The sequence below is a fragment of the Protomyctophum bolini genome (assembly GCF_963924005.1).
Source record: "Protomyctophum bolini genome assembly, chromosome: 3".
Lineage (NCBI taxonomy): Eukaryota > Metazoa > Chordata > Actinopteri > Myctophiformes > Myctophidae > Protomyctophum > Protomyctophum bolini.
The window spans coordinates 40,287,966-40,307,473 of NC_137864.1; the positions used below are offsets into that span (position 1 = coordinate 40,287,966).

The following is a 19,508-nucleotide window of genomic DNA, read 5'->3' on the forward strand; positions in this document are numbered from 1 at the left end:
CTATATGTCAGTCATTCTCAAACTAATTCATGTCAAGGAGTCAAAGGACCCCCGAGATTATTATGTATAATTGACTGCCGACCCCCCATCTGAAAATATGTTTGTCCACATTTTCATGATTTAAAAGAAATAGCAGACATACAGTACAAGCTTGTAGCGTGGCACCGAGTGCCGCCCTACGAGCTTGTAGATCTGCTATTTTTAAACATAAAGTATAGCTAAAGTATAACATAATGCTTTCCCGTCCAGAATGGGTTAAAGCAATAATATGTCAAAAATGTAATGACCTTTTTTTTAATATTAATTTGTTTGGTATTCAGACAGCCAGCAATGCGTAAAACACTCCCAAAAACATGTACCGGTAGTCTGTCTCTGCGGATGTCCCTATCACCTTTTATTTGCTCCAGATCCCATTCCGATCATATTCCGATTCCGATCATATTTTTGTGTCCTGCCCTGTGAAGCACTTTGAGCTGCATTTATGTATGAAAGGTGCTATACAAATAAAGTTTATTATTATTATTATTATTATTATTATTATTTGGAAATGATTTCCGATCATGTGATGCTAACAGGAACTGCAGTGTGTTGTTGTCTCTATGGGGTCTCCATGGTGACCAGACCTAACAGGAAGTGCAGTGTGTTGTCTCTATGGGGTCTCCATGGATAATATGGTATCTTCCTCGGATTCGGGTTCTAGGAAACGCCCCCCAGCCAAACGGTGCGCTGTGACTCGCTGTGATTGACAGCCTACCCCTACACCTAACCCTAACCTTAACCTCAGTAAAACTTTACCTAAACCTAACCTCAGTCCTCAGTAAAAGTAACGGAGTGGCTGGGGGGCGTTTCCAAGAACCCGAATCCGAGGCAGATACCATATTAGCGTCTCCATGGCGACCAGACCTAACAGGAAGTGCAGTGTGTGTGTTGTCTCTATGGGGTCTCCATGGCGACCAGACCTAACAGGAAGTGCAGTGTGTGTGTTGTCTCTATGGGGTCTCCATGGCGACCAGACCTAACAAGAAGTGTGTGTTTGTTTTGTACTTCCAGGTGAACCTGAAGCGACCCTGTCCATTCTGGCCAGACGACGGACACTGTTCCATCAAAGACTGTCACGTGGAGCCATGCCCCGAGGTCAGAGGTCAACACACACACACACACACACACGCACACGCACACACACACACACACACACACACACACACACACACACACACACACACACACACACACACACACACACACACACACATCAGTATTAGAAAATATACATACTCCAGTGCATTTTGAATTCCGGACTTGTACTTGTAACAGAGTATTTCTACATAGCTGTGTTTTATACTTTTACTTAGCCTGACGCCCGGGATTCGAACCCACGTCTCCCTACATGGGTGTCCCCAGGGTGTCCAGCTCAAAAGGGGGGTGGGGGGGGGGGGATTCCCTTTTAGGCTAGTGGTTATGATGCACTGTAAGCTTTCCACGCGGGAGACCCCGGGTTCGATTCCCGGCCGTTCTATGTGTAGGCCTATATGTAAAAGCTCTAACTAACGTGTGTGTGTGTGTGTGTGTGTGTGTGTGTGTGTGTGTGTGTGTGTGTGTGTGTGTGTGTGCGTGTGTGCGTGCGTGTGTGTGTGTGTGTGTGCGTGTGTGTGTCTACAGAGTAAAATCCCCGTGGGAATTAAGTCTGGCAACTATAACAAGGTAAACGAACAGCACTGACTCAGCACGCACGTGCGCGCACACACACACACACACACGCACACACACACACACACACACACACACACACACACACACACACACGCACACACACTGACTCGTTGGACGCTAAATGTTAGCCACCCGTCTGAGAAAATAAGGACAAGGATTCCTTATTATTCTTTTTATTTAAGTCATAGTCTTTGGAATAAAACTTAATAAAAAAACAGTACAGTAGTGCATCCTGTGGATGCAGAGGTCGTTGTTTTATTGCGTCCCTCAACTATAAACTGTGTTTTGGGATGCAAAATGCACCCTATTTTAAACTCTGACATTATAATGGTGGAGATGCTATTATTAACCTAAGTGTCTCTCTCTCTCTCTCTCTCTCTCTCTCTCTCTCTCTCTCTCTCTCTCTCTCTATGTCTCTCTCCCAGTACTCCCAGGCAGCCAACACCATCATATCAGACATATCAGATTGTGAGCAGGCCCACGAGCTTGGAGCCATCAACAGCACCCTGAGGTGTGTGTGTGTGTGTGTGTGTGCGCATGTGTGTGCGTGTGTGCATGTGCATGTGCGTGCGTGTGTGCGTGTGGGTGCGATGTAAAAGCCATCCATACTAAAGGAGGAAGTGAACTGTATAATCATAATTCATATATATTTTTTTTTTTATAATGACACATTATTTTACCTGCGTTGTACTTCTTGAATGTTGACAGAGAATGATTGATAATCTGCTGGTGTTTGAGCAGCACAGCACCGTACGAGCCGTGGGAGAAAAATATAAACAAGAATACATGAGCTCCAGCTAGGACCAACCAGAGCCTTAGATATAGACAGAGTTACGCAAACTGTGTTCACTTCATGAGGCTTCATGTCCAATGGAGGCTCTCCTACATAGACTCCTATTGGTCACTTCATGGGGTTCATGTCCAATGGAGGCTCTCCTACATAGACTCCTATTGGTCACTTCATGGGGTTCATGTCCAATGGAGGCTCTCCTACATGGACTTCTATTGGTCACTTCATGGGACTTCATGTCCAATGGAGGCTCTCCTACATAGACTTCTATTGGTTATACTTCATGGGGCTTCAGTCCAATGGAGGCTCTCCTACATAGACTTCTATTGAGAACCAACCAAGGCCTAGCTGGACAGAGAAGTAGGCAGAAATGCATTGGACCCAGGCGGCAACAGCCCAGCTTTAATGATCTTAAATCCCTTTATTTTAGATTGTTTTGTAGTAATAGTACAACATAAACATTAAAGAGACTTTAGTTGTTACTGTACAATACTTTAAAACAGTCGTCATGTTGCACACATGCTTTAAAATAACTCTTATTTGCGCCGCCCTTGTTGAAAACAATGTATTTCCAACTTCCAGCTTGTCTCAGTTCATCAGGCTGCATGGACAGCGCTGGGTTTCTGCCCCCTCAATGTCCTAACCCTTCTATTAGATGGCTCTGGGACAAACATACCAAGGATACGTACGTGACATTGCGCTGTTTATAAGACCATCAGCGCACACTGCTTTAGTTCAGTGTTGTTTTCGTCGACTAAAACTAAGATGAAAAATGTTTGTCGACTGACGAAAACTAAACGGAAACTAAATGAAAACTAAAGACTAAATATATTGACAATTTCGTCAACAGATAAAAAAACTACACTAAAATGTTAGGAAGGGACTAGTGGTGGACAAGATATATCCACTATAAGTCGTTTTACAATTAGTTGCATGCTGAAAATAGCAGATCTACAAGCTCACTGCGACGCGTTGTGAGCTTGTTGTAGATCTGCTATTTTGTAAAAATCAGTCATTAAGGCTGCATCAAGGCCCGCCAAAATACATTTCAGTCTGCTAAATCAGCCGTAGGTTTAGTCGACTAAAATCTTATGATTTTTAGTCGACTAACAAACTGAACACTAAAACATTCCAGGTGACTAAAATGTGACTAAAACTAAATGGAAGCTATTGAAGAGACTATGACTAAAAACTAAAGTCAAAACTTCCTGCCAAAAACAACACAGTTGTGTATTGTTGTTTTATTTATTGTATAACTCAAGACAACGTTCAGGATTGAGGAACTCAGCCAAACTTTATTATTTGCTCTAAACTCTGTGACATGACATTTTCTGTCTGATAGTCTGTAGTGTGCATGTGTTACTGTTTACCCTTCCACCCCTTCTCACAAGGGATTCTGTCAGACTGCAAAATAGGGACTTTTAAGTCCTTTTAACCCATTTTGGAGCGGGAACCCCTTTTTGGTGTTTTAAACATTGTTATAATTTTAGCTATTGAAAAATATCAGGTCTACAAGCTCGTAGCGTGCCACCGAGTGGCGCGCTTCGAGCTTGTAGGTCTGCTATTTTTGAAAAATCGAAGAACCACTGACATAGAAACATAGCTTTGTCAGAAAACTGTCAGGATTTAGAAGAAAATTTTTGGAATCTGATCTCAGGTCAAAATGGGTTAAACTGTACCTCTTTTTTTGCTGGGGGACCCGTTAGAACCCCTTCAACGACCACTGGGGGGTGGGGGGTTGAAAACCACTTAGACCCTATTATTAGAAACATCTTGTGACGCTCACCATCCAGAATGTGTGGACGAACCCTCAACCCTGCCAGGTGGAGACACCTGCTGGTGGCAGAGGGGCGTCCCCATTCTGAATTCCTTTTATAGAGCTTTTTTTATATTGCGTCAAATAAGAACTGTGTTCCAAAAATAAACGATTGAGTGATTGATTGATTGATTGATTGTTTTACAGTAATCGCAGTAAGCAGGCGTTTGCAGACTGGGCGCGACATGACGATGCTCAGGACAACTTCTGTGAGCTGGACGGTGAGACCAAGTGTTTTATGATTATTATTATTATTATTATGTGAGCTGGACGGTGAGACCACCTACAAGTGTTTTATGATTATGATTATTATTATTATTATTATTATTATTATGTGAGCTGGACGGTGAGACCAAGTGTTTTATGATTATTATTATTATTATTATGTGAGCTGGACGGTGAGACCAAGTGTTTTATGATTATTATTATTATTATTATGTGAGCTGGACGGTGAGACCACCTACAAGTGTTTTATGATTATTATTATTATTATTATTATTATTATGTGAGCTGGACGGTGAGACCACCTACAAGTGTTTTATGATTTTCATGTTGCCATTTTAGAAAAGCAATATGTCTCTTTTGGCTTATTACTAATTAACCTAAGTCTCTCTCTCTCTCTCTCTCTCTCTCTCTCTCTGTCTCTCTCTCTCTCTCTCTCTCTCTCTCTCTCTCTCTCTCTCTCTCTCTCTCTCTCTCTCTCTCTCTCTCTCTCTGTCTCTCTCTCTCTCTCTCTCTCTCTCTGTGTCTCTTATGTGTCTCTATCAGATGAGACGTCCCCAGACTCGGAGTACGTAGACTTGTTGTTGAACCCAGAAAGGTTCACGGGCTATAAAGGACCTTCAGCTTGGAGGGTGTGGAACTCCATCTACGAGGAGAACTGCTTCAAGTGAGACACACGCACACACACACACGCGCGCGCACACACACACACACACACACACACACACACACACACACACACACACACACACACACACACACACACACACACACACACACACACACACACACACACACAGGGTTATAAAGGACGTTCAGCTTGGAGGGTGTGGAACTCTATCTATGCATATACATACACGTACGTACGTACACGGACATTGCTGGTTGTAGGAGTGGTTGCACCACTCAAAAAAAAGGAAAAAAAAGGATATTGTTTTGCAACTTTTTTTTTTACAACTGTTGTATAATCGCAATATTACACAGAGCGGTGCGTTATCGCGGTGATGATTGGGAACTCGGCTTAAAGCCTCGTTCCCCGAGGCCTCGTACCAATAATCACAATAACGCACACCCGCTGTGTAATACTGCTTAATTGTGATGTTTATAGTGTGTTATAGGAGGATGCACCAGGCTTACGACGACGTGCGTATAGAGCGTCGCAGTCCCCCCCCCTTTCAGAACAACCAGTGGCCCAGGAAATGAATCGCAATGCATTATATCCCATAGCCATTTCTTAAAATATTTATTTAAAGACCTTTTAAGCGTCGTACGAAGCCAACTCTTGTCGTGACAAATCATGACAACACACACAATATTTCGGGCCAAACAAAGAATTACAAAGAAGAAAAACAACAAAAAAAGGGTTGTAACCTGCCGTTCTTTTCTACTTTCTAATTCTTTGTTCGGCCCGAAATATTGTGTGTGTTGTCATGATTTGTCACGACAAGAGTTGGCTTCGTACGACGCTTAAAAGATTTTTAAATAAATATTTTAAGAAATGCCTATGGGATATAATGCATTGCGATTCATTTCCTGGGCCACTCGTTGTTCTGAAAGGGGGAGGGACTGCGACGCTCTATCCAGCTGCGTGCTGGCTGACTGACTGACTGAATGAGCGCTTAGAGCGGTCTCCATTAGGTGGCGTGGTTGCACCTTGCATGTGGCATTTTGTTGAACTGTCGCACTATAACAATTGGCTACTAAATGTGCTCTCTCCCCCTCAGGCCCCGGTCTGTGTACCGACCTCTGAACCCGCTGCATCCCAGCAGAGGTAAGAGACACTACTGTGACTGATGGTCAGTATTAATGTGACTGATGCTCTGTGTACCGACCTCTGAACCCGCTGCATCCCAGCAGAGGTAAGAGACACTACTGTGACTGATGGTCAGTATTAATGTGACTGATGCTCTGTGTACCGACCTCTGAACCCGCTGCATCCCAGCAGAGGTAAGAATAATTTGGGGACCCGCCCCCCCCCCAAGGGGTCGCGAACCACGGGTTGAGAACCCCTGCATTAGTCTGCGTTGAGTTGTACAATTATCTTGGGATTTGGTTTGGACAACCCATTCTGACCTGAGATCAGATTCTAAAAACGTCTTCTACATCCTGACAGTTTTCTGAAAAAGCTATGTTTCTATGTGTCAGTCGTTCTAAAAATTGCAGACCCTACAAGCTTAGTTAACTCATTCCGTAAAATGCGAATGAGCCTTAAGGGGCCTTGTGCAAACGGGGAGCGATAAAACGCGCCGCCGCCTATAGTTTCATTTCTCAACCAGACCTGCGTTTTTTGCTCGGAGAAGTCCGAGCAAAGTCCAAGTGTGTGTGTCCAAGTGTGTGTGTGTGTGTGTGTGTGTGTGTGTGTGTGTGTGTGTGTGTTTTAAACATAGATGTAATGCTGTGTTTCTCTTTGTCTTCCCCCCAGGTGATGATGATGGTGAGTATTATTATTATTATTATTATCGTCTCCGTCAGTACACCTGTCAGTACAGTGTACAGTGTTCCTGTTTTATCTGGTTTCATATGTCATGATGTGTTGAGGTGTGCTGACTGATTGTGTTCCTGCTTTATCTGGTTTCATATGTTATGATGTGTTGAGGTGTGCTGACTGATTGTGTTCCTGTTTTTATCTGGTTTCCAGGAGAGAGTTTCTACACCTGGCTGGAAGGTAAGCATCTTCTAAACCTTTCCTTATTTCCTTACCTAGCTTCCTTCTCTCCCTCCCTCCCTCCCTCCCTCCCTCCCTCCCTCCCTCCCTGTCTCCCTCCCTGTCTTTCTTTCTTTTCTCTCTCTCTCTCTCTCTCTCTCTCTCTCTCTCTCTCTCTCTCTCTCTCTCTCTCTCTCTCTCTCTCTCTCTCTCTCTCTCTCTCTCTCTCTCTCCCGATCTGCCCGGTAACAAGATGTGCACATGCACGCACTACAGTGGGGGGACACGCACGCGCCACCTAGCCAAAAGTTGACCCCCAGGGGCTAACTGGGGACAGGGAGGAACTCCTTATATGGTCAGCACACTCTATAGTAGAGAGGATTATCACAACGAAACAAAAAAAAATAGTGATATTTGAATTTAGTGAAATCACTGAATCACTAGGGGTGCAACGGTTTACGGTTTAAACCCGAACCGTTCTGTACAGCACACACGGTTCAATACACCCTAACGAACCGCAGTCTTCTATGTCTAGATCTGTTTCTATGTCTACTGGACTGTGTCTAGAGAAGAGAAGCTGATCTCAGATATGTATTCTATGTCTACTGGACTGTGTCTAGAGAAGAGCGGCTGATCTCAGATATGTTTTCTATTTCTAATAGGACTGTGTCTAGAGAAGAGAGTGTTCTACCGGCTGATCTCAGGTCTGCACAGCAGCATCAACATCCACCTGTGTGCCGAGTACCTGCAGGACGGTAAGCATGACAACTATGTGTTTCTGCTGATTCATTATCATCATGCTAACATCAGGCTAACATGCTAACAACATGCTACTGTGTTAACAGAGATGTGGGGTAAGGCGTCGTGGGGTCCTAACGTTCAGGAGTTCAGGAGCCGTTTCGACCCGCCGAGACGAAGGGAGAAGGAACCCGCCGCCTCAAGAACCTCTACATCCTGTACCTGATAGAGCTACGAGCTCTGTCCAAGGTTATTATTATTATTAGTAGTAGTAGTATTATTGTTGTTGTTACTTAACCAATTCTGGACGGGAACCCCTTTTGGTGTTTTAAGCATTATGTTATACTTTAGCTATTGAAAAATAGCAGATCTACAAGCTCATAGCGCGGCACCGAGTGCCACGCTACGAGCTTGTATAGGTCTGCTATGTTTTGAAAAATCGGGTTAAAAAGACACCCAGTCCGTCCGTCTGTGTATCTGTCTGTGAACAGCTAATAATGCGTGAAAAGAGGAGTTAACGGGCAATTACGGGAACTGTATTTTGCCCGTAAACCTCAAGTTTAGCAGCATATACAGTTAATATACGGTAATATACAGGTGTGATGGTACAATTCGGGAGTTTACGGGAGTTTGTTGGAAAGATTAACGGGAGTTTCCTCTAATATACACATCCGCATTCCAAGCTTTTTGCGCGATGTAATCTCCGACACCGTTGGGCCCAATCAACGTGAAACTGTGCGCACACACACTCCCTGGAGGCCAGAGCAGAACTTCAGATCGGCCTGTTATAGCGCCACCAAGAGGCCAACTTTTAACCAAACATCATGCAAATCGATACACATTGTCTCTATTGTCATCCGATCAACACAAATCTGTCAGATTTCTCTGACAGATTCCATCCTCGTTGGCTAAGATTGGCTTCCAAAGTTTGCAAGTTCGTTTTGAACAAAATGCCTCAAATCATGAAGGCTTTGTCCGGTTGTATTTCCACTAGGCCAAGGAAGAAACGCCACCCTTTTCACATTGGCCTGCTATAGAGCGCCGCAGTCCCTCCCCCTTTCAGAACAACGAGTGGCCCAGGAAATGGTTCTCCATTCATTTTCTCCATAGGCTTTTCCTAAAGTATTTATTTAAAGACGGTTACGCCGCGGACAATCGGATCGTGAACAAATCATGACAATGAACACAATGTTTTGGGCCGATCAAATAATTTATAAGAAGAAAAACAACAAAAAAAAGTCTTGTAACCTGCCGTTTCTTTCTACTTTCTACTCTTTTGTTTGGCCCAAAACATTGTGTTTATTGTCATGATTTGTCACGACAAGAGTTGGCTTTGTCCACGGCGTAAACGTCTTTAACTAAATACTTTCTGAAAAGTCTATGAGGAAAATGAACGGCGATTTATTTTCCGGGTCTCTCGAGGGGGCGGGACTGTGACGCTATATATCACCACCAGCAAGTATTTTTTCCCCATTACATTACTCCCACAGTTCACCGAAACATCACACAAATCTGTACACATTAGTAAGAGAAATCTATGAAAATCTGGGAACTAAATCGTTACCAAGAAATTTGTGTTTCTAAAGGTGTCTAATAACATGTACTAAAAGTTTGAAATTCAACTCCTGTGGGAAATTGAGTTATTAGCATAATATGTGACCATACCCATAACATCCTAGATAAGGCCAAAAAGTCCAAATTTCATCATTCTTTCAGTAGCATGTGACATGAAACTAGGGGGTTTTCATGATTCTGAATCCATTCCAAGCATTAGTTTTGCACAAAAAACACTCCTTGGGCTAAATTAGACCATATCCACGTTCTTTGTGCAAAACGAATGCTTGGAATGGATTCAGAATCATGAAAACCCCCTATTTTCATATGTCACATGCTACTGAAAGAATGATGATTCTTTATATAGGATGTTATGGGTATATGGTCACATTTTATGCTAATAACTCAATTTCCCACAGGAGTTGAATTTCAAACTTTTAGTACATGTTATTAGACACCTTTAGAAACACATTGGTGAAGAAATTTCTTGGTAACGATTTAGTTCCCAGATTGGTCAAATGCCTGATAAAATGCCCTTACTCCATGTGATCGAGGCAGATCTGTTCCAGATTTTTTCATATTCCACCAACATTGCCAGGCTGACAATGTGCTCCGAGGAGGATAACCTACCCGACCTGGAGGAGACAATGTGCCCCTTAACGTTTCATCTCCTCCGTCCACCAGGTGGCGCCGTACTTTGACCGAGCCTTCATCAACCTGTACACCGGCAACGGTCCAGAAGACAGCGCCACCAAGGAGCAGCTGCTGCTCTTCTTTAACGAGACCAAGTAAGAATAATTAATAATGAATAAATAATAATAAAACTTTATTTGTATAGCACCTTTCATGACATGAAATGCAGCTCAAAGTGCTTTACAGAGCAATGGAGAAAAAAAAGAAAAGCAAGGCAACGACATTAAAAAAAACAAGCAGTAATGCAATACAGTGAGGATAACAAAAAATAACAAAAAATAAAAGATCAATTAAAGCAATGTTGTAGAAGTGGGTCTTGAGCTGTGCTCAATGTCTACAGAGGCTGCCTGACGAAGGTACAGTGGGAGCTTGTTCCATGTCGTCGGCCCCTAGAAGCAACAAGCTGCTTCCCATACACTTTGATAACACCGTGTCCATGGGGTTGTGTTTCAGAGCGTTCCCCATGCACTTTGATAACACTGTGTCTATGGTGCTGTGTTTCATAGCGTTCCCCATACACTTTGATAACACTGTGTCCATGGGGTTGTGTTTCAGAGCGTTCCCCATACACTTTGATAACACTGTGTCTACAGGGTTGTGTTTCAGAGCGTTCCCCGTACACTTTGATAACACTGTGTCTATGGGGTTGTGTTTCAGAGCGTTCCCCATGCACTTTGACGAGAAGTCCATGTTCGCCGGTGAACAGAAAGAAGCCAAAGTGTTGAAGGTACAGAACTCTCTCCTTTATAAAGCCTCTCCAACTGATCCAGAATCAGCTCGCGGTGCCACCCAGGGTCCTGGTGAATCATGATCATCATAACATAACTTAAATCATGTGGAAAAACTAAAATTTAAAGGGTATTTTTTTTAACCCATTCTGACCTGAGATCAGATTCTAAAAATGTCTGTTTGAAAATGACAGTTTTCTGAAAAAGCTATGTTTCTATATGTCAGTCGTTCCTCGATTTTTCAAAAAATAGCAGACCTACAAGCTCGTAGCGCGTACACCAAAAGGGGTTCCCGCCCCAAAATGGGTTAATATAGTATAAATTAATATTGTATTGTATTGTATTCTCTTGTAGGAGGAGTTCCGTCTTCATTTCAAGAACATCAGTCGGATCATGGATTGTGTCGGATGCAGTAAATGTCGACTGTGGGGAAAGCTGCAGGTAATTAATGTCATTATTAATTAAATTAATTAAAGCTGCAGGTAAGAGGAGCACCTGGAGGAGTTTCTTGGTGCTCCTAAAAAAGCCCTATGGAATGCATATTCTAATAAAAACAACTTAATACTTCCTAAGGATAATATGAGCATCAAAGCAATATTTAGATTTTTTTTATTATTTTGTATTTAAATAACCGATCTACTAGCTCACAACGTGTTGCTCACACACGTTGTGAGCTTGCAGATCAGCTATTTATTTTAACATGCGACACATCGTACGGCGAAGCATACATCAGGGTTCCCTTTTGTTGTTAGCTGAGGCGACGTAGTCAGTCAGTCAGACACACATGGCTCCTCGGTGCAGAAATAAACAGTGTACACTAACCCGACTTTACCATAATAAGGGACAGCAGGCTATGTCGAGACACGGTGTTCATGTTTGATTGATTGATTGATTGATTGAAATATGTATTAACAGTTTGTAGAATTACAGTACATTTCAAGCACAAACTCAATACAAAGACTGTTAACTGTGAGTGGACGACCCAATTAAGCATTACACTTGTTTACAACAGGGTCCACATTGTTCAATTCATCAAAACATTTAGAGACATACAAATAGACACTTCTATGTAGTTAAGGAATGGAACAGGAATTCATCATATAGGAAGCAAAAAGCGAAAAGATACATATACATATACATCCGTAGGTGCCCTTTGAGAGCGGTTTTAAAGGAGTCAAGGGATTCACATGTTGGTAGGGCGTTGGGCAGCAGCAGTGCCAGTCCGCAATGCTTTAAACTCTTCCCACTCCACTATGTCGGGACTAAAACCTTAGTATACCCGTAAAAAGTCGGTGGCCAGTGCCTAGGCTGTGAGAGACGGCATCGCACACGAGCCACCATGCTGCTCCAGCACCCGGAAAACAAACAAAAATGGGAAGAGTGCAAAGCATCCAAAGCGTGCCCTTTTTGTATAAAACTCCTGTCCTGTCAGTCAGGCTGTCAACCACTCTCCTCCCACAGCAGAAAGCAGCAAGCAGTTTTTAAGTCTCACCTTAAGACTCATCTTTTCTCCCTGGCTTTTATAATCCCTCCTGAGTCCATTTTATGCTTTCATGCTTACATTTTTGTCATTTTTATTATTGTGTTTTCTCATTTTTATTATGTGTTCTCCTGCCTGTTCTCTGTTTTGCCACTGATGTACAGCACTTTGGTCAACCTTGGTTGTTTTAAAACGTGCTCTATAAATAAAGTTTGATTTGATTTGATTTGATCCTCCCCCTTTTGAGTAAGGACGCTCTGTGATTGGTGCCACAATGGCCAGTTGCACTTGTGCAAAGACGTGCTGTGATTGGCCAGTAGCCACTTTGAGTGGCAGTCGCCGGTGGAAAATGCTCTCGCCACAGAATTGACTAGTATTCTGGCCATAATAATCATCATTCTAGGCGGCCCCCGGCAGAAGCGCTTCCCGGCGCTTGATTGACAGCGCATTTTGAATTTTGACGACGCATGCGCGCTGGCTGGCGCACCGCTTATGTGCAGCCCTGGATATAGTCTCAGTCTTGCTACTACTTTCATTTTACTATTAGCTTTATTTCCATTCCTATTTAGTCAATGACAGTGTTTTTAGTTGAGTTTATCTATCTCCTCCAGCTCTTTTGGACAACAGAAATGGTGCATTAGATTAGTGCTTATCGAACCCTTATTGATCCCTTATCGTCTCTCTCTCTCTCTCTCTCTCTCTCTCTCTCTCGCTCTCTCGCTCTCGCTCTCGCTCTCGCTCTCTCTCTCTCTCTCTCACTGTGGAATGGGCGGCCAGGGCGGCGCAGGTCTCACTGATAGTATAATTATCGGTATAATAATAATAATGTTTGGTGGCGTGTGCATGCGTGCATGCGTGCGTGTGCGTGCGTGTGTGTGCGTGTGCGTGTGTGCGTGTGCATAGACTCAGGGTCTGGGCACAGCGTTGAAGATCCTGTTCTCGGAGAAGGAGATCCAGAACCTTCCGGAGCATTATCCTTCCAAAGGCTTCCAGCTCACCAGGCAGGAGGTCGTCGCCTTGCTCAACGGCTTCAGCAGGTTTGGAACCTTCAACCTTCTCTGGCTTCTCAGCACGCCACTTCACTGGCCCGGCGGACAATGGGTTAATGTTAATCGGATTAGTAACTGGATGCCACGACACTTCCTACAACTTAAAGGACCACTTCACCACTTTTCAACCTATCTTCATATAATAGGTCCTCACTAATAATCATGATAAAATGGCACGATTCTTTCCTACTCAGTCTGTCCTCCTTTCTGAAACCAGCTCCTCGCCACTCGCCCTACACACTTGCCCTCGATATGCGCGTTCACACGAGGCTGCGCCATATTAAGTGTCGTCCGAAACCAAGCAGCCTTGAGTGGAAGTGGCTTATAAAGCCCTCGTGAGCGAGTCTGTGCCGATCTAGACTCCATTGCCTTGTGCAGCCCTGCTCTCTATCCGCATGGAAACCGCGACCTACAAATGTAAGAACCGCCACAAATACATGATAAATAAACTCCTCCTAAACAATCTTCATCTGATGCAGAATAGACAACGCTCCAACTGATTCACAAGTGCTCTTTATTTACCCCACCGTGAAAAACTATAAATTAAACCACACAAACAAAACAACTTTTAACACAATGATTAATAAACACCATGGATGTACAGTATATGACATGTCATTTTTGACAGTCATGTTGTATTTCCTTTTTCCATATTAATGAAATCCACATGCCACACAAACATACACGATGCAATGCAATATAACTGTACAAACAAAATAACAGGTAACACACTTGCATGATGGTAACCATGGCAACGAATGGTGTCTGTTTCCTGTTTCTGCACAAGGAGGGCGAGTGTATTTCTAACTGTTTTTTATACCCAGCACCCTAATCAAGGGAACTTGATTCAGCTGGAGGGGCACTTCCTGACGAGGGAATCTCCCGAGAGCACTTCAAGTCAAGGGACTGGTTTCAGAAAGGGCCTGTGTCTCATAGGAGGGCTGTGGGCAGTTTAGAAACCGTCTTCCAGTGACATCATCATTAGGCAGATTATTTTTTTTACAAAAATGTTTAGATTTTCATTATTGTGAGAACGATGGCTTCCATTTTCGCATTGCAACTTCTCAGGACTAGAAAGCCTGCAGTTTTTATTAGCTTGTATTCCCCATCGATGATGTCACTGGAAGACGGTTTCTGAACTGCCCACAGCCCTCCTATGAGACACAGACCGAGTAGAAAGAAATTGCACAATTTTTTCATGATTATTATTGAGGACCTATTATATGAAGATAGGTTGAAAAGTGGTCCTTTAACCAATTTAAGCTTGATTTCAACATTTAAAAAAGTCTTCTAAATCATACCTATGTTTCTATGTCAGTGGTTCTCACAGGGTTAAAACCCTATGTTTCTATGTCAGTGGTTCTCACAGGGTTAAAACCCTATGTTTCTATGTCAGTGGTTCTCACAGGGTTAAACCCTATGTTTCTATGTCAGTGGTTCTCAATATTTCATGTCAAGGACCCCCAGAATTATATGTATTTGTATAAATAAAATGTACTTACTTTAACTTACTAATTATCTCTCCTCTCCTCTCCTCTCCTCTCCTCTCCTCTCCTCTCCTCTCCTCTCCTCTCCTCTCCTCTCCTCTCCTCTCCTCTCCTCCAGGTTATCTACCAGCATCCATCAGCTCCATAGTTTCCGTGCCTTGCTAAAGGAGAATAGGTAACAGACGCTCCCCCCCCCCCCTCCCCCGCCCGCCCCCCTTCATCCTGGCCAGGAGATGGCGCTGCACCAGAGCCCACAGGGAACTGCAATAGTCTTATTCCTAAACCCCCAGAATAAGACCCGGTATCAGGGATGATGTCACAGGATGCATACTGTAGCCCCTCCCCCCCCCCCGTTAAATTCTTCAACCATTTCCTGCATTTATCCTCCTGAAAATTGTGTTAAAATCCCGAAACGTTGCTCAGGACGACGTCTGTAGTTCTGTTTTGTTTAATTAATTCAAACGTTTCTATTAGACCCTGAGGCAGATTCTACAAGAAATTCTAGTTAGGTTAATGTCTTTGAAATGGTTCCATCTCTGCTGGTTTTAAATCTCACGTTGTTCTTCTGTATTTTTTGTTTTTGTTTGTTTAATCGTAAACCAATCAGCACATTCACACACCATGACATTAATGTGAACACTGTTTGTAGATAATCTGACCGTTATATAAGGCTGTCTCCTATTGGCTGACAGGCTGTTTATAAAGAGAAAAAAAGGCTGTCTCCTATTGGATGACAGGCTGTTTATAAAAGAGAAAAGGCTGTTTCCTATTGGATGACGGGCTGGTTTATAAAAAGAGAGAGGCTGTTTCCTATTGGATGACGGGCTGTTTATATATAGAGAGAGGCTGTTTCCTATTGGATGACAGGCTGTTTATAATTGACAAAGGCTGTTTTCTATTGGACGATGGAGAAGTTATAGGACTGATGTTTATCTAGTTGTTCACATGAAAGTGATAATTAAGTGTGAGTGTTAATTAAGACTGAGCCACTTTGCTTTTACTGTTTGATATCCCCCCCCCCCCCCACACACACACACACACACACACACAGCTTCAGTGCTTTACCACCTCTCACACACCTCTGTGTGTGTGCGCGTGTGTGTGTGTGTGTGTGTGTGTCTATGTGTACGTTTGTGTGCGCGCTATATGTGCTTGCGTGTGTGTGTGTGCGCTGGCACCCGTGAGTTACAGCTGTTGAATAATAGGCATTTGATTATTTCCATATTTTAATAGCGTGTGTGCGTGCGTGCGTGCGTGCGTGCGTGTGTGAGTGCGTGATTAATCGGTCCAGATTAAGGGCAGACATTCCTATACTCAAGACAGCACAGTTAGCCTTAACGCGTGGCTAGTTAAACTAGCCGGCCACAGTTAGCTTCAATGGTCTGGCTAGTTAACCCATTCTGACCTGAGATCAGATTCATACGAGGTTTCCACTGGACACACACACTGGTCTGATTATAACCCATTCTGACCTGAGATCGGATTCTAAAAAATGTCAGTCATTCTTCGATTTTTCAAAAAATAGCAGACCTACAAGCTCATAGCGCGCCACTTGGTGGCGCGCTATGAGCTTGTAGATCTGCTATTTTTCAATAGCTAAAGCATAACATGATGCTAACACCAAAATGGATTCACGTTCAGAATGGGTTCATAGTTATGTTTAAAAAATAATCAACCAAAAAAAACAACGATTTGCATGTTTTCAAACATAACATTTACTGGCTTTCCTGTTTCAGACAGACTATTATTCCAGTGGTTTTCAACCTTTTCCAGATTATGCCATTATTTACAGTATTCAGCATTTGAGCCACGGACCAACGATTTGATGACATTTACATTTAGCCTCTCTGACCCAAAAGTATAAATAATAATTGAATGTGTTATCATTGGATAAGATTGTGGTCACAATTCCATGCCTGAATTGATGTTGGTAGGCCTACCATAATGAGAGATAAAAGGCAAACTTTGATCAAAATAATTATTCTACATTCTCTTTATTGTTTCTTGTAAACTTGGTAATGCAGATGTTTAACAATATTTGAGAGTTACAGGTCCATTTGGTTTCATTTCACACTCGCCAAGAGTTAAAGATCTAATAAGGGTCCATTTGGTTACCAACTATGCCATCATTTAGCTTCATGGGGACCACCTGGAACCTCCTCGAGGACCACTGGTGGTCCCCGGACCACTGGTTGAGAACCACTGGACTAGACAGACAGATAGACAGTTCACTCTGAGAAGAATCCACCTGCTGTTTGAAGAGCAACAGTGACACCTGCTGGTTATAAAGTGACAGGGACGCCAAAACTGTAGCGTTATGCTGTGGTTTAGCAAAACGTACTACTAGCTACTATTTTAGTCAACCCTTCAGATGACAAAAATATGACTAAAACTAAATTAGATGTTATTCAAAAAGACTATGACTAAAACTAAATCAAATCAGATGTTTGCCCTCAGAATGAACACTGTTGCAGTGTCTTACATTCCTGCGTTTAAATGTAAACCTTAAAGATAAATGGACCTATATTCCTCTACCCATGTGGTAGTGGCACCGCACTACGAAATATAACGTTGTGTGATTGGAAAAGTTACCAAAAAAAACCCGCTAAAACATTACCTATTACTACTACTGTACTTAAAATAAGTAATATTCCATAACATATTTATCCCTGCCAAAAAGTATAACTTGTTACTTATTAGTGTGTGTGTGTGTGTGTGTGTGTGTGTGTGTGTGTGTGTGTGTGTGTGTTGTGCCTATGTCATCTGATCTTGCATGTTAACAGCTGAATGCCCTGTCTGTCTGTCTCTCTCTCTGTCTGTCTGTCTATCAAAGGATCTCTCTCTCTGTCTCTCTCTGTCTCTGTATCTCTCTTCGCTCTACTCTTCGCTCTAATTGCCTTAAGAATTAATTCTGGGAAAGAAAAGGAAAAAGACTAAATTAACACCCTGCTTTTTATTTTTATTTCTCGTCAGAATGTCCAGTATTTGCAACTCCGGTGGTCTCTCAGACTCAGACACTGTAAACATCCTCAGTGATCATTTAACTCCGGATCCATTTGGTACACCTCAGAGTGTAAGGGTCCATTTGGTTCCATTTATACTCTGAGTTACAGACCTGTAAGGGTCCATTTGGTTCCATTTGTATTCTTGAGTTACAGACCTGTAAGGGTCCATTTGGTTCCATTTGTACTCTGAGTTACAGACCTGTAAGGGTCCATTTGGTTCCATTTGTACTCTTGAGTTACAGACCTGTAAGGGTCCATTTGGTTCCATTTGTACTCTGAGTTACAGACCTGTAAGGGTCCATTTGGTTCCATTTATACTCTGAGTTACAGACCTGTAAGGGTCCATTTGGTTCCATTTGTACTCTGAGTTACAGACCTGTAAGGGTCCATTTGGTTCCATTTATACTCTGAGTTACAGACCTGTAAGGGTCAATTTGGTTCCATTTATACTCTGAGTTACAGACCTGTAAGGGTCCATTTGGTTCCAATTGTACTCTCTGAGTTACAGACCTGTAAGGGTCCATTTGGTTCCATTTGTATTCTCTGAGTTACAGACCTGTAAGGGTCCATTTGGTTCCATTTATACTCTGAGTTACAGACCTGTAAGGGTCCATTTGGTTCCAATTGTACTCTCTGAGTTACAGACCTGTAAGGGTCCATTTGGTTCCATTATGTTGTACATCAGAGTTACAGACCTTGTAGGGTCCATTTGGTTCCATTATGTTGTACATCAGAGTTACAGACCTTGTAGGGTCCATTTGGTACACTCTTGGAGTTACAAATGTAAAATTGTATAGATTGTGTTATTATAAATTAGCAAATTTACAATAACAAATGTAATTTATTTTACAGATGCATAAATGATTATGTTTAGAGCGTACACCACAGATCCAGCTACTTGTACAATTTGTAAAAGAACTAAAACAAAAAATGTTATTTTTCTGGTTCAGATCTAACATGAATATATTATAATATTGATCTATATTGATGTTCAAACCTGTTTATTATATTTATTTGAAAGAGTTAATAAATGCTTCTGTCACTGGAACAGCGTTTGTAGTTTGTTTTTACTTTGTTTGGTTTTAAAATTCTGTTTGAAAAAGAACAACTTTTCGTCTGAGATTTCGTGACGGGAATTGAACAAATATATAGGCTACAGGATAATTTTATCCCATGATTTTGTAACCCATTTTAAGTGGCAAATGTCTAATGTATAATCCTGGGCCCTCTGCCCAACCCATGCTGAGAGGAATGGACTGACTAGGCCTCATGCTTCCTTCTATGCATGAGGAGTCCTGCAAGCAGCTTAACTTATCACCTGATAGGGGGAAGTTTCCGCCAGTGGACGTAGCGCGTGGAAGGAGATGACTAGACTAGACAACGTCCTTGTTTGTAGTAACCTGAGCTAACGTGTTAAGTTTCTGGTCTATAGGGGTGGGTCGCGGCTGAGATTTGCGCACGCCCTGATTGGATCTCACCGATCTGTCCGTCAGCCCTGGCCACTCCTCTCCCACCTAGTGAAGCGCTACGTCACATAATTTGGAGCGACACCCACCCGGAAGTGTTGACTCCAGGCTTTCCTTTTTCGCGCA

At 42.7% G+C, this 19,508-nt stretch overlaps 1 protein-coding gene across 1 annotated transcript in view; it reads left to right on the forward strand.

Annotated features, from left to right (window-relative positions):
* The window catches only part of LOC308309847 (ERO1-like protein beta), a 32,124-nt gene extending 13,160 nt beyond the window's left edge, over positions 1 to 18,964 (forward strand). The window contains 15 exon segments of the mRNA XM_080755782.1: positions 1,051 to 1,134; positions 1,660 to 1,701; positions 2,136 to 2,221; positions 4,464 to 4,537; positions 5,085 to 5,205; positions 6,263 to 6,323; positions 7,179 to 7,203; positions 7,845 to 7,937; positions 8,028 to 8,084; positions 8,087 to 8,169; positions 10,159 to 10,262; positions 10,825 to 10,894; positions 11,250 to 11,336; positions 13,279 to 13,412; positions 15,030 to 18,964. Coding sequence (XP_080611908.1) covers positions 1,051 to 1,134; positions 1,660 to 1,701; positions 2,136 to 2,221; positions 4,464 to 4,537; positions 5,085 to 5,205; positions 6,263 to 6,323; positions 7,179 to 7,203; positions 7,845 to 7,937; positions 8,028 to 8,084; positions 8,087 to 8,169; positions 10,159 to 10,262; positions 10,825 to 10,894; positions 11,250 to 11,336; positions 13,279 to 13,412; positions 15,030 to 15,090 — 1,182 coding nt within the window. The 3' untranslated portion in view covers positions 15,091 to 18,964.
* Positions 18,965 to 19,508: the final 544 nt, after the last annotated feature.